Genomic DNA, 25,143 nt, shown 5'->3' on the forward strand with positions numbered 1-25,143 from the left:
TGCAGTTAGAATGTGTTTATTCTGTTTAAATCCTGGTGATTTAATGCTGTGCAATGTCTCCAAAACTGAGGACTCAAGCTGTCAAACTTACCAGAAGAATAACTCCTTCACAATTATTTCTCTCAAAAGAGAGAAGTAAAAGAGAGAAGTAATATTGTAGTATTTCATAACTATAGAAGTAGATGAAATGCATGTTTTGTTTTCTCTGCAGAGGTCTGAAGACCATAGAAGGAACTCCATACTTCACCAGCTACCTGGAGATAGTCTTCGACCTGTATGTCCTCGTCACCACAGCCAACAGCCCCGACGTCATGTAAGACCAACTTATATTGTAAAACTCACTGTGTGTGTCTTTGATTTTGAACAAATCCATCCATTCATTATCTATACGCCACAAAATCCTCATTAGGGTCGCTGGGGGCTGGAGTCTATCCCAGTTGACTCAGGGTGAAGGCAGGGGACACCCTGGACAGGTCACCAGTCTATCACAGGGCTGCATATAGAGACAAACAATCACATTCACATTCACACCTACGGACAATTTAGAGTGATCAATTAACTTCGGCATGTTTTTGGACTGTGGGAGGAAGCTGGCGTACCCAGAGAAAACCCACACATGCACAGGGAGAACATGCAAACTCCATGCAGAAAGATCCCAGGAAGGCCGGGACATGAACCAGAGATCTTCTAGCTGTGAGGCGACAGTGCTAACCACAGGGTCTCTGTGCAGCCTATAGTTTCCCTAGAAACAAGCCCCTTTTAAAAGTACATTAAGTCCAGCATTGGTTATATCCGTGTCTGCTTGGTAGGCTCTAGATTCCAAACCCGACCAACCAGCTATGGGACCATAAGCACCAGTTGTCTTCATTTTTGCTGAAAGATGACGGGGTTACATGACACTGGACCGACAATATAACAGCACAAACTATACATGTGTACCATCATAGTTTGACAGCTACATCTGTGCAGACTTGAGGACTTCTCCTATTGCAGCAGGTACATTTCCATCCACCTGTTTTTTAATGGATTTTCAAATGTAAAAATCCCTCAATGCAAATGCTGGAAATTCAGAAAAGACGTGAGATATAATTAAAAAGTGAGAAAGTAGTTTATCAAATGACAAAGTGGAATGGAAACAGACTTTGTGAATGAAGAAGTGCTGGAAGCTTCCAATACTAGAGGGAAAAATGGTGGAAATATTTAGATCTGTGTGGAGCCATGAGGAAACTGTAACTTTCTTCTCATCAATACATGAAACTGTCGCGACATTCCCATCATGTGTTTCATGTTTTAAGTTTGACTGGTCCTTTCGTGTATGTGATGTCATTGTCTACTTTTGTCCTGCATTGGTTTCATGGCATTGGACTGGAGAAGCAGCTGTTTATCTCAGTGAATCAACTCCTTATGCTCACATTGGGGCAGTGGATGGAAACTGTCGTTAATCTGCATTTTCTTTTTCAGAGATTCATAAAATCTGTGCAACTGGTAAAATGTGTACAACATTTAGAAGCCCGGTTATTAATCACAACTTATCCTCTGAAGGATGTAGAAAGGCCAAAAAAGAAAATTCTATCATAGATATTATACATCCATCCTCTATATACCGCTTTGTCCTCACTAGGGTCGCGGGGGGTGCTGGAGCCTATCCCAGCTGACTCGGGCGAAGGCAGGGGACACCCTGGACAGGTCTAGATATTATACATGAAAATATGAAACCTAATTGATCAAAAGTTTAGTCAAATGTAAAGCATGAGCCACACAGATCATTCAGAAACCATCATACATGTTTCCTTTTTTATAATTTCTGTACTGATTTAATAAAATAAAGGAGGAAACGATTATGCTCTAGATGTCTTTCTCACAACTAGAAATGTCTAAACAACATAAATCTAGTTATTTTTCTGTATTTTATCAGCTTTCTTCAGTGAAAATTAATTAATTATTTTTTTATTATATAAGACTTTAGTTCAATGAACCAAGAACAAATGAGAAAGGAAGAAAAACTCAGCTGTGTCATCTATCTTGAGTAAACTGAGACCAGGACCAGACATTTTGATTTTTAAATTGATGGTGAATTTTGAATGTGTGACTTTCACATTTGTCAACATTTTGTCCTTCGTGGGTGTAAAATACATTCATGTTGTAATTTAAATAAGACTGTTCCTTGTAGTGTTCAAACCACAGTGACTTTTCTGCTCCTGGTTGTGGAGGGAAGCGTTTGAGCTGCACTGAAAAGAAAAAGGAAGTGGCTTCTAACCAGGCTTTTGTGTGTGTTTATGAGTCTCAGGTCTGCACATTTTATGTTTCTGATTCTCGTTGGCAGGATGCCGGCGTACAATGCCAGCTTCGTCTTCGCCATCTTCTTCATCTTGTACATCCTCATCAACACGTACATCTTCATGTCTGTCTTCTTGGCCGTCGTTTACAACAACTACAAAAAATACCTGAAGGTACAACTGAAAACCTTCCTTTTAGAGTGCAGAAACAACCCATTTGTCCAGGGCCAGTGCACTGAAGTACGGCCTCGCCTGGGATAGACTGTAGTAGTTGGTTTAGTACATCGAATGACAAGAATATCAATTAAAATAGTAGAAATTTTTGAAACAAATGTCAGATTTTAATACAGTTAGTCAGGGTTTGAAGTTCCTGGTTTGCCCAGTGGTTAATCCAAAGTTGGGCCCAGCGGCTGCTTTGTGCAAAAACACCTTTTCAAAAATGTTCATCAAGTTTTTAGGCTAATATTTTTTTACACCTTACCAAAGCACAAAAATTAACTCTCTATAATACAAAAAATAATATGATCATGTTATTTTATGCAGCTTTTTTTAATCTGTAAAAGTTGCAATGTGATATTTTCTCATTTTTATTTATATTTCTGGGATCTGTTTTATTTTTAAAGTAACCACAGAAACTATTTTTCCAAAATCTGGATCTCAGAATTAAATGTTGTTGTTTTTTTTTAAATTGTGTGTTTGGTGAATGTATTGGTTTCATGTTTGGGTCAACTTCAGATCAGATGTTTTCAGGTGTTAAATTAATGTTCACCTGCTGACAGCAAACTCTGTGTCTGTAGTACTGACCCTCTCTGTCCAACAGGAGGAGGTACGGCAGCTGGTGAGGGCCAAAAGGCACAAAATGGTGCGAGCGTTCGCCGTTCTGCAGGAGCAGAAGGAGGAGGGCGGAGAGCCGGTGGTGACCCAGGCCAACTGGAACCAGGTGGTCCATCTGGTCCGACCTGGCATCAGCAACGCCTACAGAGAGCTGCTGTGGAGCGTCTGTGACGACAAGAACCAGGGGGCCATCGGTGGGTCCCACACAAAGCAGCACACAACAGCATCATTTCTAACAAACCTGCCGAGGGGGTGAAGTGTGTTTTCATTGCCTGTGTTCATACAGAGAAGTGAAGGCGACTTTGACGAGTTTCACGTTAACTGAGACTTTGATAAGAAAACACAAAGCAGGAAAGATATTTAACAGTTCAGATTCAGCTCGGAGGTTTTCCAATTTATGTAGAAAATGTCTGAGATGTGCAGAGCTGTAAATACAGATCGTCACCCATTGGAGCCAGTGGAGTTTTCATAAACTCATAAGGAGTGATGGTTGTTGAGTGTCACATTCTGGTGACATGTCGCTGTAGCTCAGAACAAAATCAACCCTAGCACATCTTTTTTGGAGACAGCTGAGCAGATGTGTCCCTGCAGGAGCCTGGTAGGTAGAGTGGGGCCATCATGGAGACTCGGCACACTTCAGGCCTGTGCTATAAAGAAAGATGTGGGGATAGTGAGAGAATTTTGTCTGGCAAGAAGTGTGCACTGGTTCATGGTAACTTATACTGATCACCTAGCTTGCTCCAGAGCAGAGGGCTGCACTACAAAGTGAGATTAGTGGCCTAAAGTCAGAGTTTTCAGTATCATGGAGTTGTCTTTCTTCTTACCCTGCTTGATCTTCATGATAACTGAGCTAACCTGCTTATGTTCAGAGTTTCTGATTTAAATCGGCTGTAACAATCGTCTCCCGTTTTAACAAAGTGTTTGACGATTATTTATGAGCGGTACAGATTATCGGCTGAGGGAAAATGTTTAATCTGCAAGCATGTTAAACTGTCTGTTACTAAAACCACTGAATGAAGCTGTTTAGTGACAATATCGCACACTGTATACGTCATGTTGCTTTGGAAACCCAACATGTATTTAGTTGGTGACGCAAAAAATCATATAAATATGTTTTTGATGTTTGGTCCGTTTACATGCTGACACTACAGCTGATAGAACACTGATTAGAACTTTGATTGTTCCAGTGGTGTTTATTCCAGAGAATATTCAATTAAAATCACTTTGATTTGGTCACAAATTAAAGTGATTCCCTGCACTATGGGACAGTGTCAGATCTAAATACACTTCAGTACGATATCCTGTATATACAGTGCCTTGTGAAAGTATTCGGCCCCCTTGAACTTTTCAACCTTTTGCCACATTTCAGGCTTCAAACATAAAGATATAAAATTTTAATTTTTTGTCAAGAATCAACAACAATTGGGACACAATCGTGAAGTGGAACGAAATTTATTGGATATTTTATACTTTTTTTAACAAATAAAAAACTGAAAAGTGGGGTGTGCAATATTATTCGGCCCCTTTACTTTCAGTGCAGCAAACTCACTCCAGAAGTTCAGTGAGGATCTCTGAATGATCCAATGTTGTCCTAAATGACTGATGATGATAAATAGAATCCACCTGTGTGTAATCAAGTCTCCGTATAAATGCACCTGCTCTGTGATAGTCTCAGGGTTCTGTTTAAAGTGCAGAGAGCATCATGAAGACCAAGGAACACACCAGGCAGGTCCCGGATACTGTTGTGGAGAAGTTTAAAGCCAGATTTGGATACAAAAAGATTTCCCAAGCTTTAAACATCTCAAGGAGCACTGTGCAAGCAATCATATTGAAATGGAAGGAGTATCAGATCACTGCAAATCTACCAAGACCCGGCCGTCCCTCTAAACTTTCACCTGGAACAAGGAGAAGACTGATCAGAGATGCAGCCAAGAGGCCCATGATCACTCTGGATGAACTGCAGAGATCTACAGCTGAGGTGGGAGAGTCTGTCCATAGGACAACAATCAGTCGTAAACTGCACAAATCTGGCCTTTATGGAAGAGTGGCAAGAAGAAAGCCATTTCTCAAAGATATCCATAAAAAGTCTCGTTTAAAGTTTGCCACAAGCCACCTGGGAGACACACCAAACATGTGGAAGAAGGTGCTCTGGTCAGATGAAACCAAAATGGAACTTTTTGGCCACAATGCAAAACGATATGTTTGGCGTAAAAGCAACACGGCTCATCACCCTGAACACACCATCCCCACTGTCAAACATGGTGGTGGCAGCCTCATGGTTTGGGCCTGCTTTTCTTCAGCAGGAACAGGGAAGATGGTTAAAATTGATGGGAAGATGAATGGAGCCCAATACAGGACCATTCTGGAAGAAAAACTGTTGGAGTCTGCAAAAGACCTGAGACTGGGACGGAGATTTATCTTCCAACAGGACAATGATCCAAAACATAAAGCCAAATCTACAATGGAATGGTTCGCAAATAAACGTATCCAGGTGTTAGAATGGCCAAGTCAAAGTCCAGACCTGAATCCAATCGAGAATCTGTGGGCAGAGCTGAAGACTGCTGTTCACAAACGCTCTCCATCCAACCTCACTGAGCTCGAGCTCTTTTGCAAGGAAGAATGGGCAAGAATTTCAGTCTCTGGATGTGCAAAACTGATAGAGAGATACCCCAAGCGACTTGCAGCTGTAATTGCAGCAAAAGGTGGCGCTACAAAGTATTAATGCAAGGGGGCCGAATAATATTGCACGCCCCACTTTTCAGTTTTTTATTTGTTAAAAAAGTATAAAATATCCAATAAATTTCGTTCCACTTCACGATTGTGTCCCACTTGTTGTTGATTCTTGACAAAATTAAAATTTTATATCTTTGTTTGAAGCCTGAAATGTGGAGAAAGGTTGAATAGTTCAAGGGGGCCGAATACTTTCACAAGGCACTGTATGAAGTTTAATAACTTTATTGTGCAGCTGTCAGTCAGAAATATTCAGCTGCATTGATCGGTAAAATAATTATACTACCACAAGTTCAGCAGTTTTCTACCAACATTCCTGTCTCGCCTCATTTGCAGTAGCAGCTTTTTACCGTCAGACATTTTAGATTCTTCATTTTTCTCCATTCAAACAACCTGCTGACTTAAGCAGCAGCACACATCATTTTATTTTGTGCGGAAGAAGCATCAAATGATGCATTAAACAGCCACATTTATGTGAACACGCAGAGTTTGAAGCAGAAAGCCTGAGTTGACAAAGAAAGTTGAAAACCACTGTCATGACATCTGTTCACTCTGAATGAGGTTTTAGTTTTTGTCGGACCGACTTCCACAAAGAAAGAGTGGCTATGTTGAACTTGCTTAGTAGTACAGCCCTCGGGTGATATCCAAGATAACAGATCAACGCTTATAAAAGCATTCCCCATACTGGTTTAGGATTATGGTTTGTCGTTCTTGTTAGAAATATGCAGCACTACACTTGTCCATGTTTCATGCTCATAGCTAGAAGTCGATAACCAACTTCATGTGATCATTTGTTTGGTTTAGTGAAGCCAGATAACAAAAAGGTGTCCTTGTATGTTGAATTTGCTTCATGCTACAGACTTCTTGTCAGCCTCCACAAAATTAGGTGCTTGTCCCTCTTTTATTTTGTTGTCTTTAGTTTATTTTTTAAATTTGCACGTCAGTTCTGTGAAATGAATCTATCTTGAGTTTTAACTCCAATGTGGTGTCACCCTCCTTAGTCCAGCCTTGAGCCTAGTTGTGAAAAATTAGGGATTCAAGAGGGAGTGAACAAACTATATAAATTCAGCCTTTGTTTACTGGAGACCAGTTTGTCAAGAAAGCCCAGAGAGGCTGGACATGAACCTGAGCATCATGTAGTTTTACCCATATCTGCTGCCACCATTCAGTTTAATAACAGACAAGCCAACTGACCAAACTGACACCCTAATAACAAAGAACAAACCATACTGGAGCTGTTTTTCAACATTGAAAAAGTTGATAAAGCACGAAATGCTTACCTAGTACAAAAGGCATCATGGTCCTTGGGTGGGTCATTTAACACTGTACACTTCTACCTTTAAAAATATATATTTGTGTTATTATATTTTGGATGTTTTAAATGAGTAAAACATTTCAAGGTCAAAGTGGCTCTTCATCGTGTATAGAGGCATTGAGCTGACTCAGATCTGTGTTACTGTCTGAATATGGCAAACAAATTCATGTTGTACCATGAATACCAGCAAAAGCTGAATATCAAAATATGGTCAACATCCCAGAGATGTATGTAGCATCAGACGAACGCCATCTGTGGAAGAAATTTACCCAAAGTCCTCATGCAGAGTTTGCTGTAGTGAGGTGTTTATTAGTATTCTGGTATGCAGTGGGCTTACCAACACAGAGGGTGAGTCTGTGAAGGTACAGTAAGCCGACCCAGAACATTCACAGAGTGCACATTTTATAGGGATGGTCAGAGGGTAGGGAGAGGGCTGTATGCAGATACCAAGGTGAATAGTGGTTAGTTTGCTATAGCTGCTAGTCAGTGACCGAGAGTAAGAAAACAAAGAACAAAAGATGACTGAATGAAGGGGTTGGTAGGCAGCAGAAGGTAAGAGATGAGAGGTCTGGCAGATGGCAAATAACAAAAGGTAAGAGAATTATGAATAACAGTGGGTAATGGAATGAAGGGGTGGCACTATAGGGTGTTTGTAGCAAAAGATGTGCTATTTCTTCATCACATCAAACCACATTTTTGTTGATTTTCCTATGGTCATGCTGTGGATGCAGCCTCCGTGTTCTCGCTTTGCTCAAGAAAACAAATGAAATGTTGTCAGCCGAGCCTCATCTTCAGAGCTGGGGGTTTGTTAAGACATTCAGCTCTCGTGCTTTTGCCGAGTCATTATCTTCAGACTCATCTTTCATATGGAGGAAGTCAAAATGCCTCATCATAGAGTTTATGTGAAAGCCGAGAAAAACTAGATGCAACTGACCAGAAGAGCTGATATGAAGTAACACCAGATGGAAACAAAAACATTGTTCATCTTTACAGTAAATGGAAGCATTTATACACATGAATATACGACACTGCAATACAAAAGTGACAGTGAAGTTACCCCAGAAACGAGAGAATTTATATGAAAAGCATTTTATTTATGTTATATAGGTGTGCTTAATTCATTTCAGCCCACTGAGACCCTCTACTGTGGTTTTGTGCATTTCCACTGCCGCCCCTTTGCTCTGCACTAGTTCAACCACAAACTAGATGGAGCTGAACAAACCGAGCAGAGTGAAGTAGGTTAAGTGAATGTAGCATCAGACCAATCAAATTTTGTTGGCTCTCATGTGCACCACCTTTGTGGTTGTAAATGAAACTTAAAACAAGGGCAAATGTGACCGACATGACTGTTAGCTGTAGTCTGAGCTGCAGGTGCTTTAGCAATGTCAGAATCTCTCGTACAGCACCTTTAACCTAGCTGAAAATGCTTGGGAAAGATTTAGAAAGACATTCAGTGGGGATGATGAACTGGGTATTTCAAACCCTTGTGAGAGATAAAAAACTTTCCAAACTTGCTGCCCCCCATTGGTAGCATCTTAAAAGACACAACAAGGCATGTTGCTGAGGTTGTTTCTGCAAGTCTGCACTGATCAACCACAATGTTAAGACCACTACTTGCTGAAGTGAGTCAGTCTGTCACATAGAAATCATAGAAGCCTCGCGCCACTGTCCAGCATAGGCTGGCGATGCGTCACCGGCCGCCATCTTGGAACGGGAGTGAAGTTGTAAACAAACAACGTCTGGTACATGCGAGACCATTACACAGCCACAGTTTTCCGGTCATAACTTTCCTTGTAATGCATAGATTTCGACATGGTATGGCTCATTTGAAAGCTTACGAGGTCGTCTTTTGATTACACTCCAAAAGAGTTGGTGTCAATCAGCACAACAAGTTTTAGGGACCCTTTTTCTTCAACTGTTTGTTGTGTTGACCTGTTGTGATGTCAGGTTTCTCTGATCACCATGATAAGTAGCTTCTAAGTTTTATTTATTTAGTCTACTGATTAGTCCTTTTTTGTGCCGCATTTTCATATGGGATTAACATCTTTGTACAATTATCTTGAAATTACGTTTAAGTTTAATATTAAGTTAATAAAATTTTGAGGGTTTTTCTCTTTTCTCATTTTCAGTGGTTTACTACTAAAGAATTTTCAAAGCTGGCACAAAAGTTGGAACCATGCCTAAATTCTTCAATTTACTTGTGTTCCATGCGTGCATGAAAAACAGCTAGATATAATATTGATTTCATTAACTGCTCATCAAAAACAATATATCCTTTTCTAAATTCAATATGAGTTTATTTCTGAAACCCAATTTGCCATCTCTGTGTGCACTTCTCCAAAGATATAGCCACAGACTGACAGCGTCTTGGTATCATACCATGGGTTTCTGCTACAATATCTGGTGAAATCTGTGAAAAGTTCAATGGAAAGGGCATACTCACTTGTGGAATGTGATTCCTTGTGCCCTTGTGTTTGGGTTGCGTTGTATTGTGCAACCCCAGGCCGCACAAGACTGTGGCATTTTGAGCTTTTTGGCAATCGGTGTGTGATAAACATGCTTATCGCTGGTTTGTTTACTCCCGCTCGCTCCCGTTCCAAGATGGCGGTGCACTGACGCATCGCTCATTGGCCGGCGAGGCATCTAGTTTCTATTTATATCTATGGTCTGTCAAGTGCATCCGACAGAATCGGTGACATGAATAAAGTTCTTCCTCCAGCTCCCTCTGTCCAGCATTGCAGTCAAAAGTTCTTTGCCTTTCACACCAGTGTCTTCTTCTAGCACCTTCCTTAATGTTGTGTTAGACCAGCCAACCCTTCTAACAGTATCAGGTTTCCATAGCAGGATTCGACTGTCCCAGAACAAGCACACTCCATGCAAATGGAAATCCTAAATGTCTCGGCAGGTCTACCCACCACATCACAAAAACATCAAACAATCAGGAGCATCTTGAAGAACATGATGATTGATCAAAACGTTCATTTGACCTCCAGACTTCCTAGACCCCATTCTGATCAAACATCAACAGAAAGCAGTAGAACAAGTTAGATTCCCAGAAGCCCACGACACAACCCAGAAAACCCAAAAGATCCACTGCCAACGTCCTGGTCCAGACCCCATAGGACACCCTGAGAGGTCCTCTGGTCCAGGCCCAATGGTTCAGAGCAGTTTTGATGACCTAAAGGGAACCAACACAATATTAGGCAGGTGGTCATGATGTTATGCCTGCTCGGTGTATGTGATGACTCTGTTTTAATGTTTTGTACCATGTTTTTAATTGTATAATCTGGATGATTGATTGATAGGTAAGGTGGCATTTGTCCAGCTGGCGGACCTCTTGAATATCGAGGTGATCACTATCAAATCAAGACCACACCCACTCAACAGTTTATGCCCCGCCCTCTACCAGTCGGCCCCCAGCCGCCTCCTCTGCCGAATGGTCCAACATCGGTGAGATTCATTATTATGTAGGAAAGTGTTTGGTAGTCACTGGAAAATATTTGACTAACAAAAGCGATTTTTCTGTTGATTTTGACAAAAGCAGTTACAAACACAGAACTCTGTGTGTGTGTGTTTGTTTCTAGGGCCTTTGTTATTGTGTATGACCTGATCATCCTGGTGAACGCCGTGTTCATCGGTCTGGACGAGGAGAAGCCAATGATTGCTAACTCTGAGTGGGTTTTTCTTGCTCTCTACATGCTGGAGATCTTACTGAAGCTCTACGTGTTTGAGCCCAGAGCTTTCTTCTCCAGAAACAGCTTCTGGAATTGGTGAGGATGAGCTGAAAGTGTACACTAGGTTTACCTCATGCCATACACTGGATGGGCTTTCACTGTTTTCTTGTTCTAAATAATCAAAAGATTGTGGAGACCCACTGCTGATTGTCCACAGGCAACTAGAAGGGAATTTCAGCTGGTGTCTTGTGGATAAAAGGAAGGACTCAAGATCCAGGATCTATGCAGGATGTGGGGTCACAAGTGTAGCTTTCTGATTGATTTCTAACATTTTGTGTATTTATTCAGCGGTCCAAACCTACAGTGTGCGATAGATTCAGTTTTTTTTTTTTTTCAACAAGTCAGATGGTTTCAAAAAAATGAGTCCCTATACTTGATAGCCTTCGTGTCTGTTTCTCTCTGCACATTTACTTCTAATGAAACTTTGAAAACATCTCATCTAAAGGTTGGTATTATTATTCTTATTGGTATTAGACCTGACAGTATAACTCTTTTCCATTACCATAGCTGTTAATATGTAGTTCAGCTGTTGCACACTGTAGCAGCTAAAAATCCAAAACAACGGCATGATATTGTCAGTATAAAATGGCCATCAGTTGCTTCCTTATATGTAGTTTCTGTATATTATTTAGTTTTTTAAATAACTTTTCTATGGCAGCTGAACACTGCAATTATTGTTGAGCAAACAGATGAAAATATCGCATTGCCGGGGCTTATTTTCAGCAGTGAATTAATCAATATTTAGTGCTCTGGTGAGAGTTTAGAACAGCACCAGCATACTTGTCAATAGAATCCTTTTGGTGTTGGTTTTGGATTTGATTGTGTGTGCTACAGTTAAATGTCAACGCTATACTTGAAAACAAAAATCTTTAAAGAAACATGGTCAAGTGTGTGATCGTCAGACCAAAATACTAGTCCTACAGTCACACAACGATCCATCAGCGACCAGTTTTGACCTCAGGATGCCAAAGACATCGTGTGTCAGATAGTATAAGACATTTAGTAACAAGTATGACAGCTGTTGTGGCTCATGACTAGAAACCTTCAATGATGCAAAAGGCATTTTCAACATTTCTGGATTAAAATAAACCCCAGACATACACATCTAGACAATTTCCTGTTTTTTGTGAAAACTCACACTTTTATTCATGTGCTAACATAACTGCACAATAGTTTTCTAATCATCACTTAGCCTTTCAACACCATTAGCTAACACAATGTAGCATTAGAACACAGGAGTGATGGTTGCTGGAAATGTTCCTCTGTACCCCTATGGAGATATTCCATTAAAAAACAGCTGTTTCCATCTGGAATAGTCATTTACCACATTAACAATGTCTAGACTGGATTTATGATTAATTTAATGTGATCTTCCCTGAAAAAGCTGCTTTTCTTTCAAAAATAAGGACAATTCTAAGCGACCCCAAACTTCTGAACAGTAATGGATACATTTTACACTGCTTCAATGTTTATACAGTGTCTTGTTTCATGTGAAATGTGTATAATTAAGTGTTCTTAGGTAGGTATTTGTCTGCTAAATGAACTAATGATGAAAGCATCTATACTTTACAAATCTAAAAATCAATGAGGTGTATCACATCATTTCACACAGCTTATCTACATCCCAGATTATAAGTACAAGGTAGGTGATGTGTGTTTCAGTTCTTTTACGTTATCAGCTGCTTCTTTTATCTCCAGTCATATGCCTGTAAGTGCTCAGACCAGCGCAAGGATGCTTTAGGCGGCATTGTTTTATTTATTTATTTATTTAATTAGCATTGTGGTATAAAGATGCTTTTGAACAAGGGAGCTAAGTTTATGGTCAAAAAGTCCGAAAATAAAAACTAAAAAAAAAAAAACCACTTGAATACAAAGAGCCTTAAAAAATGGCATTAAATTAGTAAAAGATAAAGGAAACTAAATGTATAAAGATGACTAACAAATAAAATACAGAACCTGGCACAGAGGAGTAAACTTTCAACTACCTTTCTCTGGATTTATATGAGGGGATTTAACAACTAAATCATCAGTTTGCTCCACTTTTTGGTAGCTTTATCAAAAATTTCTATCCACTCGGGATGCCAGGCCTCCTCCTGCTGTTCATGCAGGAAGATGTTGGTTTTTCTCGTTCGCAGTTTTAGTTTTTCCTTTTGGACTTTTTATATGTAGTGGCCACTCTTTTGGTACAGTTATGCTATTTAATGCAATCCATTACATCAGCCATGATGCCCTTCTCTGGGACACAGAATACCTCATAGTATGTCTGGCATCTGTGACTCCCCTTTCAGACATTCACTGTGGTCCTTTAATCTCACAACAGCTAAATGGGTTCACTTTATGTCAGAACACACACCCTGCTCACTTTTACGTCAAAGTTGTGGCCGCAGTCTCACTAGTTTGAAGCTAGTAACATTTCTGTATCATTCTAAACACGGTACACGTCTCAACTATGTGGTGTCACATTGTGGCCGCAGTCTCACTAGTTTGAAGCTAGTAACATTTCTGTATCATTCTAAACATGGTACATGTCTCAACTATGTGGTGTCAGATTCATTTTTCTTTCATTTTGCAGCACAATTAGTGGTCAAAAAACATCAGAGTGCAAAACACTGTTTGCTGCCAGCATCACAAAACACCTTTCTTCCTCACTTTGTACTACAATGTTACTTTGCAAAATCACTAACCTACATTAGATTTTAAAAAAGCACCACTTTACTGTAATGAAGATTGGAACTGTATGCTCAGATCTGTGATATTCCAATACCACAGTATTAAATGTAATCAATGTGTTTATTTATTAAACAGAAGCTGAAGTTCAGTTTGCTGCTTCCCGCTGTTTGTAGGAGCCTTTCCTTATAGTTTATCAAAGATCTGCAGCCTCAGACAGCAGCAGGGTCCATGTGAGCATATTTAAAATAAAGAGAAGTTATGTGTATTTAAGCACATGGAACAACAGGACAGCAATGCTAGTACTTTAATGATTTATAATTATAAATTATGGACAACGTGGACACAGGATCAATCAGAATCTAGTAGCAAGTCACAACAGTTTGAACACAGACTGAACATTATGGGCATTATAATAGCACACCTTTTGGACTGGGTTGGATTAGATTGCACATGTGCACCGAAAGTGGCCACTGAGTTTATGAAATATTTAAGTCTTCTGAAACTCTGTTGCTGCAGCTGTTGACGTACTTTTCTTTGTTTTCATTGCCGTTTTTTTGCTTTTTTTTATACAGTCATGTGCCCTCTGCTGAAGAGCTGTGCAGCTGCGGTAACTTCAGTCAGCCCTGTTGTGTTTGTATCTTTCATGGATGAATTACTAGAACTGGACACTACACCCAGTCGCTTGAATAAAAAAATATTTATCTGGCACATTTGCCCAGCTAAAAATTTAATGCAAAACATTAACTGGGTGAGCTTTTTTTGCTTCTGGGTTCCACATTGTGCACCCCCCTCCACGTGGTTTTCTCTTAATGTGATCTGTCGATTTCACACAAAAAAATTACTTCTCTGTTCTGCAAGAGGTTTTGGTTGCAGTACCAACAGTGGCCACTGGGACAAACATGCAGCATCCGGTTCTCTTAATACGTCCATGATATGTTTCAGCTGTTCACATGTTGCCAGGCTCTCATCATGTGAACACAAGCAGGTTAAAAACAACGGTTTTGCTTTCAGCATCATCACAGTTGAAAAGCTTTTTCATCATGTTTTCATTTCCATTTTGTAATGTCTGTTTTCTTCCTCCAGGTTTGACACCATCATCGTCGTCTCCGCTCTCATCGCCACAATCATCAACTCTGCCATGCAGTCATGTGAGGACTATTTGTTTTCTTTCCAGGAGATGGTTTAGCTTTAGGCAGAAAAATAAAAAAGAAACGGCAGCAACGACTGAGTGGTTCTAAAACAATTACTTTATTAATTAGTATTTTTGCTTAATTACTTTATTGAGAGTAAACTGTCTGAATGTCTTTGGGTTGTAATCAGTTGATGGGGCAAAACAACAGAACAAAAATGAGACCTAATCACTGTGACCTGTAGTCACTAATTAAGCCCTTTTACATGCGATGTATAACGTTGTAGCTTTATCAGTCTGATGAAGTGATTGTATTCTGTCATTAAGACATTGGTCAGTTTCTGCTCCTTTGGCTTCATTCAGAATTACAGTCATGGTTTGATGTTTGTTGTACAAGCAAAACTGGACATAAAGTTGGCACATAATGGCACATTAATAAACAAGAGACTAAATCTCAATTGATAGCACTTTGTCAGACTGTTAAAGTAACAGCCTAGTTTATTTACAATTTCATCAACATTGAAAATTCTGCCCATATATGGGATGATAATCCAACTTCTTGTTTACCAACAGTAAAATAAAATTATCATTGTAATCCTGTGGCTGCCCATCTATCTGATAATGTGACTGCGTGCAGCTCAGACTTGTGCCATGTTGATTTATTCAGACTGCTGAACGTTTAGTATGGTGTTCATTCAGACGTGGAGCCAACACGCTCAGATGCTGTCAGCTTAATGAAAAGGATTGCATGTCTGAAAGGGACTTAAGGGACATTGTTTTTGACAGCAGTTTTAAAAATCTATTAATCAATCCACCTGCTCAAATGTATCACAGGGTTGGTGTTTTTTTTTTTTTTATCCGAAAGAACAAATGTGCAAACAGCTTTCCCTTCCAGCACAATCTGTCTTTCTAAATAATTATTCCCTTCCTGCTGTAGCGGGGGGTTACACTAGCCGACAGATCCTGGACATTGTTTTCATCCTACGAGTCCTCAGACTGATCCGAGTGGTGGACAGCATCAAAAGGTCTGACTGATTTTTATTTATTTATTTTTGATACTATCAAAAAGTATTCTTTCCTGTGTGACTGGAAAGTTTTTGTGTCAAACATGTCTGTAGGTGTAAATCCTTCCTCAGGGCATCTATAGTAACCTGCAGGTTACCATAGCGATGATAAGACATCTGAAATGAAAATTGTCATACGAGCTGGTAGAAATGCAGTTTTTACATCTGTCATGATGATTTATTCTTATCACTTACTGTCTATCTCAATAGGTCTGTAATTCTTCTTAGTTGTGCTTTTATATCAAATACGTTGCTTCACTAACAATAAGAACCATGTTCCCTCTTAGGTTTCGTACAATCATCAACACCCTGATCAGGATTGGACCAGCGATCCTCACATTTGGACAGCTCATCATAGTAAGTTGCTGACAGCAGATAGTTTGTTAAACCATGTGGTCCATTGTCTGAAAGTGTTCGAATTTCCCAACAAAAGCCTAGAATAAGTGTCGTGTTTAGAGCCATGCTAGCAGCTCTGTGAGGCTAAATTTTACACAGCAAAGCTTTGGTAAAGGTTACTGTTAGCACGCCCACAGTGCTAGTGTGCAGATGTGATGTTCACATTGTCATTGTCTTAAGTGTGCAACTATGGTAACAATTCCTAAATTCATTAGTTGTACAGGTGTTTTTACATAAACCAAAATACCAACAAAACTAAAGCCTGACCTGATGATGGCAATGGATGAAAAAAAGAGAGTCAGCAAATGTATTATAATTCATTCTGGGGATCATGGATGTCTTTAACAAACTTCAAGGATGATTTCAGTTTAAGCTGCCCCAAATTACGTCCATCCACAGAGCCATGCTGCTATGGGGCCAGAAAGTTTAGTTAGCATCCTGTTAGAGAAGTTGACCCTCCTCCTCCTCCTCCTCCTTCTCCTCCTCCTCCTCCTCAGGTGGTGTACTACATCTTTGCCATGGTGGGGATGGAGCTCTTTAAGGGTAAAGTGAAGTTTTATGAGGACGCCGGTGACCCAGCGAAGGAGTACTGTGGAAACCGTCTGCTGAATGGAACGGCCTTCGCACAACTCAACTACTGCAAGAACAACTTCAACAACGTGGTGTCCTCCTACATCCTGCTGGTGGAGCTCACTGTGGTCAACCAGTGGCATGATATCCTTACTTGAACACCTTACACAGAGAACAGTAAATTCTGCTAATAGTGCCTTACTGATGGCCGTAATGTCAGGTTTAGCTGCTGCTGTTAAATCTTTAAGTCTTGAAGAACTCCACAGTCTTTTCTGTATCTTTCAAATCTTAACACTAAAACTGAAATCTTCTGTTAATTGCGTTTGCTCTTTTACCTTCTTAAACATCTGCTAATGTTTATGAATCATATCTCTGAATTAGAATCAACAGATTGATTCCAGTTTGTTTGGACTCTGTGATTCCTTAATGCGACTCCACTGCTCAGCAGCGGCTTTGCCACCGTCACCCACGTGTCTGCCAGAATCTTCTTCGTAATATTCCACATCATGGTCGTCATCGTCATCATCAAGTAAGACTAGTAGTGTCAACCCATCTCGAACATCGGTCACCACAGAGCACACTGTTCTAACAATCTGAGATAAATATAATCATGTATGATTACAGTTACTGATTCTCCTCAGCTGATGACTCATAATCATTGCTAGCTGCTTAAAGAAGATATGCGGTACAAAGTGCTTGTTATTAGAGCATGTGACACTTGTTTTCCTTCACTTAAGATATAAATCTGATGTAAAATGTAACTTTAGTCCCAGCAATGTTTGTCAAGGAACTGTTCCATCTTACTGTTCGTGTTATCTGTGTTTCCACCGTGGTCTAAAGGCCGACAGAGATGAGTCCACTCGCATAAATTAACAATGGCTGTTTTACATATTTTCCTGCATGAATATACAACAAACCGTCCGACTCCAGTCCACAGGGTGGCAGTGATGATATACAGCAACAATAGTGCCATAAAAGCAAGGTAGAGGTGATGTTGTAACAACAGTCAACATGGAGAAGATTGAAGTGATGTTCTGTTAAATGTGTTTAACTGTTTTGCAAATGGGGTCATAGATTCATTACTGGGAAAGGGGCAAAAAGCAGTCACTAAACAGGTTTAAAACACTTGAAATTCCAGACTTATTTGAGCAAAGACATTTTACAAGCTACTGAGGAGATTTACCATAAGATAACTGCTACAAGCCTCGCTTCTAAAGTTTCTGAAGTTTCAAGGAGTGCTAAGCTCCAACAAGGGACTTTCTGGGAGTAAAATAAATTATCAGAAACTTGTTTTAAATGCTGGTGAAGATTTTTCAGATGTTCCTGAGGTAAATTTTCTGTGGTGTAAATGCCATTTGTGTTCATGCTAATACTCTAAAGTAAAGGAGCATATCCTCGATGTAAAGATTTACAGCGACGAGGACTTAATATGTGGTTTTCAAACTGGGAAGTGAGACAAAGATAATGGATGAGGTGAGTGGGGCAGGTGCAGGGTGGTGGTTGGGACTGGATATCACAGTCTGAGCCAGTGATTTTGACCCAGAATTTGCACCATAAATTGTATGACTTCCATAAGTCATGCCTCAATCAGATGTAAACACAGAAATGCCCATGTTAACCTGTTTTAATCATGTCTCCCTGCTGCTGATGCAACCTTTCCTGTTGTTTTTCAGTATCTTTGTGGCATTCGTCCTGGAGGCGTTCTTCGTGGAGTACTCTGTAGATAAAAGCGACCTGCAGACGTCTCTGGAAAGGAAGATCGAGGAACTGGAGCTGGCTGTGGCACAGTATGTTACCACGACAACCCGTAGCATGATATGACACATACACATCAAGTATAAATCAACAGTATATATAGACATTTATAGACAAAAAAAATACTTTTGACCCCAAAAACAATGATTGTGATGCATGATCTAAATATTAGTGGGTGAAAAGGAAAGCTAAATAGATCTTTCAACTTAAAGGTTCCATATGGTGAAAATCATTCTTTCTTGTGTTTTGATGTTACTTAAATTTGGAGACATAATTTAGAAGCTGTTAAGATATAAAACATTTATTTCTGCCATTCTTAAAACTGTAAAGACTCTTATGACTCTAAGTTTTTCAGAATCAGCTGACTTTCATGGCCACATGTACAATAAATAGGTGTTGCATTTTTATCGCCAACCCTTTTGGACTTTTCTAACAAATGTAAGCAGTGACATTTTCCCTTGTTTTATTGATATAATTTTGAAAGGTAAAATGAGTGTTATCTAGTGGGGGCAGACTGGTGCACAGATCCAAAGATGGAGGATATGTTGAAATGAGTAAAGAAAAGAGAAAGATCTGTTTCAGACCATTCTATCCATTTTCATCAGACTCCATAAAACAGATATGTTTCATGACTATCCGCATTTCTTTGTGAACCAGGGAGAAGTTAGAGGAGAATTTGGTAAATGCCATGGAAACCATCGACAACGACCTCGGAACAAGCCAGTCGGCGGCGCCAAATGTTCCATCCTTGATGTTTAAGATCGCTTCAAAAAGTAAGTCAGCACAGGTTATTCAACAAGAAGGCAATATGATTTTTAATTATATGGAATCTGTAGGATCCAGAAAATCTTCAGAACCAAGAACAAGGGGAACTGTTTGTTTTGTTTCAGGATATCGGACGGTGGATGCCTTGCTGCAGCGGATGTTTGAGGCCGATCTCGACCCTGAAGACTTCGCTGAGCACGACGATCCTGAAGCTCAGGGCAACGGGAACTTTGCAAATCCAACTTTCAGCTCTACATAAATATTTCTGTACAAATATATATGAAGGGAAGCAAATTCTATCATTTATGTATAGTTTAACACTCAGCATCATCTCATAGTGGCATAAATTTTTAAATCTGATCTTTATTCAATGCAACGTATCAACAGAATGATCTGAGAGTCATATCCAGTGTTATATTTTTATATATTTGTCCTTTAGTGCTCTGTACAAAGAGGAAATCAGTATTTTCACATAAAGAATATTTACACTGATGTTCAATGTGTGGTTTTTAGTCTTCAGCAGAAAATGAAACAGTCGGAAGAATGTAAAAGAAGCAAAGTTCTCACTTTAAATATCATATAATGTTTCAGTTTTCCTGTACACTTACTTCATATGGCTCATTTCTGAGAGCATTATCAAACAACTGAGGAAATTAAAAGAGCAGATTACCTGAAACATTAAATAATTTTAAAATGGTATATTTTTATTATGAAACTGTAAACAAAGTGAGTAAATCAATTGGTATTTAATGTGACTCGGTACTGTTAAGTTGTTCATTCAACATTATATTTGCTAAAATCAGTAAAATAATATAATCACATATTAAGTTTAAAGGAAAAGTCTGACTAAAATTTTAAATATTACATACACTTCATTGCTTGAAAGATAAATGAGAGCAGATAAAGAGTCACCAGCAACACAAACTGTCTGAATAATCCAGTGTTCTCAGGAAATTAAATAGTCAGTGTCTCCCCCTGCTGGAGGATACATATAACTGCAGCTATCGGAGAGCACGTGTCCTTCAGATGGACTATCATTTATAAGCTAATTTCATATAAACTAAAAGGCTTGGAAGCAGAGTGGTCTAACCCACTTTCTGTAGTTTTTGAGAAATTTTTGTGTTTTCAAGAATGGCCTTACATTCAAAGTGCTACCATAACGCCATATTGTTGTGTTTTAGACCACTTTTCTGCTAAAATCTAGAGCATAAAATATTACAGAAATTACAAAAAAAAAAGAACCTCAATTCTAATTTGTTTGGGGGGTTGGACTACTCAGCTTCTAACTCCCTTAATTAATCTGCTCTGCAAGCATGAACCAAAAATGTAGATTCTTATATGGTTGATGTGTTTTGTCAGAATGTCATCATTTTTTTTATCTCAAAAATTAATCAGATTCTGTCCAGTTTAGTTCTGTAGCATCAAATTTACAATATAGATCTGGTGCGAACATAGTACGGTGAAGACCTTAAAAATATTATATGAGAGAGAGAAACCCAACACTTCCTTTTCAACAGCTCTTTAGCAACAGTGGAAATGAGCAAAAGGCTTTTAACAGGAAAAATAAAACAGCAGAGCCAGACTCAGGGGGTTAAATGGGAGAGAGAACAGGAGAGCAGGTATAAAACACAACAACATAACTATAAAGGGAGATTGCTAAGGCCAATAACTGCAAATCAGAAACCTGTCTGGAGCCAGAGAAATGACCACTGTCAGGGGATTCTGGAAAAACAGATGGAGCTGTACGTACCTGTATCAGAGCGATGGCAAAAGCAAAGTGTGTAGGCGTAAAGGAACGGCCCGACATCCAAAGCATACTGCATCCATCTGCCAAAAAGAAAACTGAAGATGACAAAACCCTGACACAAGCAGGACCTGGAGATGGCTGCAGTCGAAACGTGGCAGAACATCAAAAGAAGATGTTCAGTATTAAAAATTACTAATATTCACATAGCATTGCTGTGTCCCAAACATTGTGGTACTCTGGAATGAGCAGACTGTGGCTAGAAAGTGTTGAAATTTCACTCTCATCAAACCAAAGTTATTGCAAATATTCATTAAATAAAATGTAGAATGTGCTCTTGGGGCAATAACAGATATCAGTGTTTTGTTTATAAATATACAGTGCTTAATAATTTATTCTACCACCACCCAGTGTTATTGCTCATTAATAAAATATATTTTTATGGTTAATCTGCCATTATGTGCAAAATCTTTAATCAGAATGATGCCTTTAATGCTAAAATATAATTACACTTATTATCCATGAATTCTCAAATTTACTATTTTACAAAAAAGCAGAAGCTATATTTTACCAGGATTGCCAAGCTTAGGTGTCTCAATCCTCCTGTTGTTCCTCATTTATGGCACCAAAAAATATTGTTGCCTTGTCTGAAAAAAATCAGCAAAATTACCCAAATTTGTAAAAATTTGCAAAATCTTCACAAAGAAAATTTCTTAAGTTTTTTTTTTTTTTTAATTCTCAAATTTGGCAAGAAATAAATTTTAAAAACATCTAAAAATTGTAAATATTTTTAAAAAATGAATAAAAATCTTCCAAAAAATCACAAAAATATGTAAAGTTGTTCCATATACACACACACACACACATATATACATATATATATATATATATATATATGTATGTATATATATATATATATATGTATGTCAGGGTAGAGACTGCGATTTGGTAGAGTTGGAGTTTCTACCAGTAGAGACTGCAATCGCAATCTCTACCAGTAGAAACTCCAATCCTACCAGCAGAGATTTGTCAGGGCTAAGGTTAGACTTTTAAGGTTAGGGTCAGGGGTCAGGGCAGGGGTCAGATTTAAAGTTCCATCTCTACTGGTAGGATTGGAGTTTCTACTGGTAGAGATTACAATCACAAACTCTACTGGTAGAGACTCCAATTCTACTGGTAGAGACTCTAGTCCCAATCTCTGCTGGTAGAAACTCCAACTCTACCAAATCGCAGTCTCTACCCTGACATATATATATATATATATATATATATGGCATGCCGTTTAGGAAATTATATATATAATGAAAGTTGATATATATATATAATGAAAGTCGGAATATAGAATGTTCAGATTTTCATTCCATCTATTCAAAGTTTCATTCCATATATTCAGACTTTTTCCTACTGAGCCCTGGAAGGACATGGCAAACAAAAACAGGAACCTTATTGGACATTTGCTCTTCAGATGAGCTCTGCTGTGATTATCTATCTGTCTTCATGGTTGTCACAGGGAACGGCGACTATGTTTGAGAAAACAGGTAATTTTTAGAGATGTTTTGATTCTGAACACTGAACGTGTTAGCATTAGCTTAGCTACTTAGCTTCGACTACATTTGCATCCCTACATAGCTTAAAGGTTAAACAACTGCACCATATGTTGATGATAATGATAATATCTATGTTTATCTTTATAGCTGGTCTTAAGGCTAATTACGAGGCAGAGGTCAGCTGCTGCCTGGACACATCCATGATCACGCCACTGGTGGGACACAATTGTACTGGATTTCAGCTGAAGGCTGCTGTTCTGTCCAAACTGAGACATTTTTATTGTGACATACCCTCCACTGTTAGCTTTTGATTCAATAATTTTTTTTGAGATGAGGAAATCACTATTGCATGTTTCTAGTTAAATACCCTACTTTTATGATATATCACTACAGCATGCACTTTTTATATTTTCCATCAATTTAACCCAAAAGTTGAATAACTATTTGTGAGTAGTGTATGTAAACACATAATAGAAGCACATTTCAATAATATGTCTGCTGCAGTAGTGCAGTTTATCTACCTAGATTGGTGTAACAGTAAAAAAAACAACAACATATGCTACTGATGTTTCTGACTAAAATCTGCTTGAAAAGCACAACTGCTTATCTGTCAAAATGTGTGTAACAAAAGTGTGCACTGAACACTGAATAAAGTCTCTGTACATTATAGACAAAATTTGCATCTCATCACAAATTTCTGTTTATTCACCCAAAGTGCATGGGTAAAGTACAAAACAGGTGAAGTACTAAAAAAGATTTATTTTCTAGAAAAGCCAATAGTCAACAATGCAGTTTAATTCTGGGACAGTTGCTCCAGCACCGACGCCATGCGTCCCATCAGTGCAACCAAGGTTTTCATTCATCTTCTGGATGTTCTGGAGAATGGTAGAGGTCACGTCTTGGTGTCTTCCAATCTGTTCCAAGAACCGTTCCTCTGACCTCTCCAGACACTGCAGAGGATCCACAGCAGCTTCCTGGTTCCCTTTTCCTGCATAAAAGCACCAAAAAGTACTAGTTGTCAGTAATTATTTTCTATTTTCATAAACACAGTTAACTTAAAGTAAATGTTCTATTTTGTGATTTTTAGGATGAGTCAAAAGATAACATACTGATCATGTTGATGTCTGCATAGTCTAAACAGATCTTACTTGATTTGGTCGGTAGAGAGGAGGACAGCGTGGAGGAGCTGCAGGACGGAACCAGTAAGCTGCAGACTAGTGCTCCTGGGTACTGGATCTCATCATCCAAGGCCGACAACTAAATAAAATGAACAAGACATGCTGTTGATAGCATCTGTAATACAAATGATTTTATCCATTAACTGATTTATTGCTTTGTCCATACAATGTTAGAAAGTGTTACAAATAATACCTGTAATAATTTCCAACAGTGATGAATGCCTTGTTTTATTTTACAACAAAAAACACCAAAAGCATCTGTGTATAAGAAATCAGTGCATTGGATTTCCACATCTGCAAAGCTAGAAAATCACACATCAGAATTTTACCTTGAAATTATGAAAATAGCTGCAGATTACCAGTACTCTTTACTTCATTGTGTTAATTTGATCATTTGAATCAGTTTTTTAGACTTGTATTACTGATACGAAACATAATCAACACATAAATTAAAATGTGTTCGCAAAGAGTTCACTGGTTCTTCAAGGAAAATTTCAATGATAACCATATAGTTCAGTAATATGATTAATGGGTCATTGTGTAACAGCGTGGGAGGTTCTGAATACAGGTCTTGGACTGAAACATTGCTGCTGCTTTCCTCCGGTTTTATAAGGAGTTGTTTCATAATTTGTTAGCTTACCAGCGGCTAACTGCCTGGCAAACAATAGTTCAAAGCCAACCTCTAATCAGTGATCCGGTGTCCGGACCGCGTTAGCTGGCGGAACGTTCATAATACTGATGTGGGACTGTTGTAGCTAGCGTATTCATAGTAGGATAACAGCAGGATGTTGGAGAAATAAAACTTACCATTATCAGGATCGCTGGTCTGCATGGCAGACTCTTAGCGCATCGCACTGCTTGAATGTCTGTGTATTTCAGGCCGATTTCAAAATAAAACTCAATAAAATTCTCGTCCGGGTGAGTGTCCTTCATTGTCGCTTCGCCATACGGACATGTCCCTTCCGGGGCTCGGTAGGAAAAAAAGATTTGATATATATATAATGAAAGTTGATATATATATATATATATATATATATATATATATATATATATATATATATATATATATATATAATGAAAGTTGATATATATATAATGAAGTCATATATATATATATATATATATATATATATATATATATATATATATATATATATCAAGTTTCATTATATATATATCAAGTTTCATTATATATATATCGACTTTCATTATATATATATCAAGTTTCATTATATATCAAGTTTCATTATATATATATCGACTTTCATTATATATATAATTTCCTAAACGGCATGCCATATGTGTGTGTGTATATATATATATATATATATATATATATGTACGTATGTATGTAAAACTTCTAATATTTTCTTTAAGAACATTAAGGGACCAAAATTCTGTGAAATTTGCTGGATTTTGGTTGATCACCGCCCCCC

The 25,143-nt window shown here is 38.6% G+C and overlaps 1 protein-coding gene across 1 annotated transcript in view; it reads left to right on the forward strand.

Annotated features, from left to right (window-relative positions):
- tpcn3 (two pore segment channel 3) overlaps positions 1 to 19,730 on the forward strand; it is a 32,004-nt gene extending 12,274 nt beyond the window's left edge. The window contains exons 7-19 of the mRNA XM_051946207.1: positions 212 to 313; positions 2,324 to 2,450; positions 3,097 to 3,304; positions 10,461 to 10,605; positions 10,740 to 10,925; positions 14,643 to 14,707; positions 15,626 to 15,713; positions 16,040 to 16,109; positions 16,646 to 16,862; positions 17,157 to 17,247; positions 18,392 to 18,505; positions 19,131 to 19,246; positions 19,364 to 19,730. Coding sequence (XP_051802167.1) covers positions 212 to 313; positions 2,324 to 2,450; positions 3,097 to 3,304; positions 10,461 to 10,605; positions 10,740 to 10,925; positions 14,643 to 14,707; positions 15,626 to 15,713; positions 16,040 to 16,109; positions 16,646 to 16,862; positions 17,157 to 17,247; positions 18,392 to 18,505; positions 19,131 to 19,246; positions 19,364 to 19,497 — 1,663 coding nt within the window. The 3' untranslated portion in view covers positions 19,498 to 19,730. The remainder of the gene's footprint in view (positions 1 to 211; positions 314 to 2,323; positions 2,451 to 3,096; positions 3,305 to 10,460; positions 10,606 to 10,739; positions 10,926 to 14,642; positions 14,708 to 15,625; positions 15,714 to 16,039; positions 16,110 to 16,645; positions 16,863 to 17,156; positions 17,248 to 18,391; positions 18,506 to 19,130; positions 19,247 to 19,363) is intronic.
- The last annotated feature ends 5,413 nt before the right edge of the window (positions 19,731 to 25,143 follow it).

Source organism: Acanthochromis polyacanthus, chromosome 3 (genome assembly GCF_021347895.1).
Source record: "Acanthochromis polyacanthus isolate Apoly-LR-REF ecotype Palm Island chromosome 3, KAUST_Apoly_ChrSc, whole genome shotgun sequence".
In the NCBI taxonomy this organism is placed as follows: domain Eukaryota; kingdom Metazoa; phylum Chordata; class Actinopteri; family Pomacentridae; genus Acanthochromis; species Acanthochromis polyacanthus.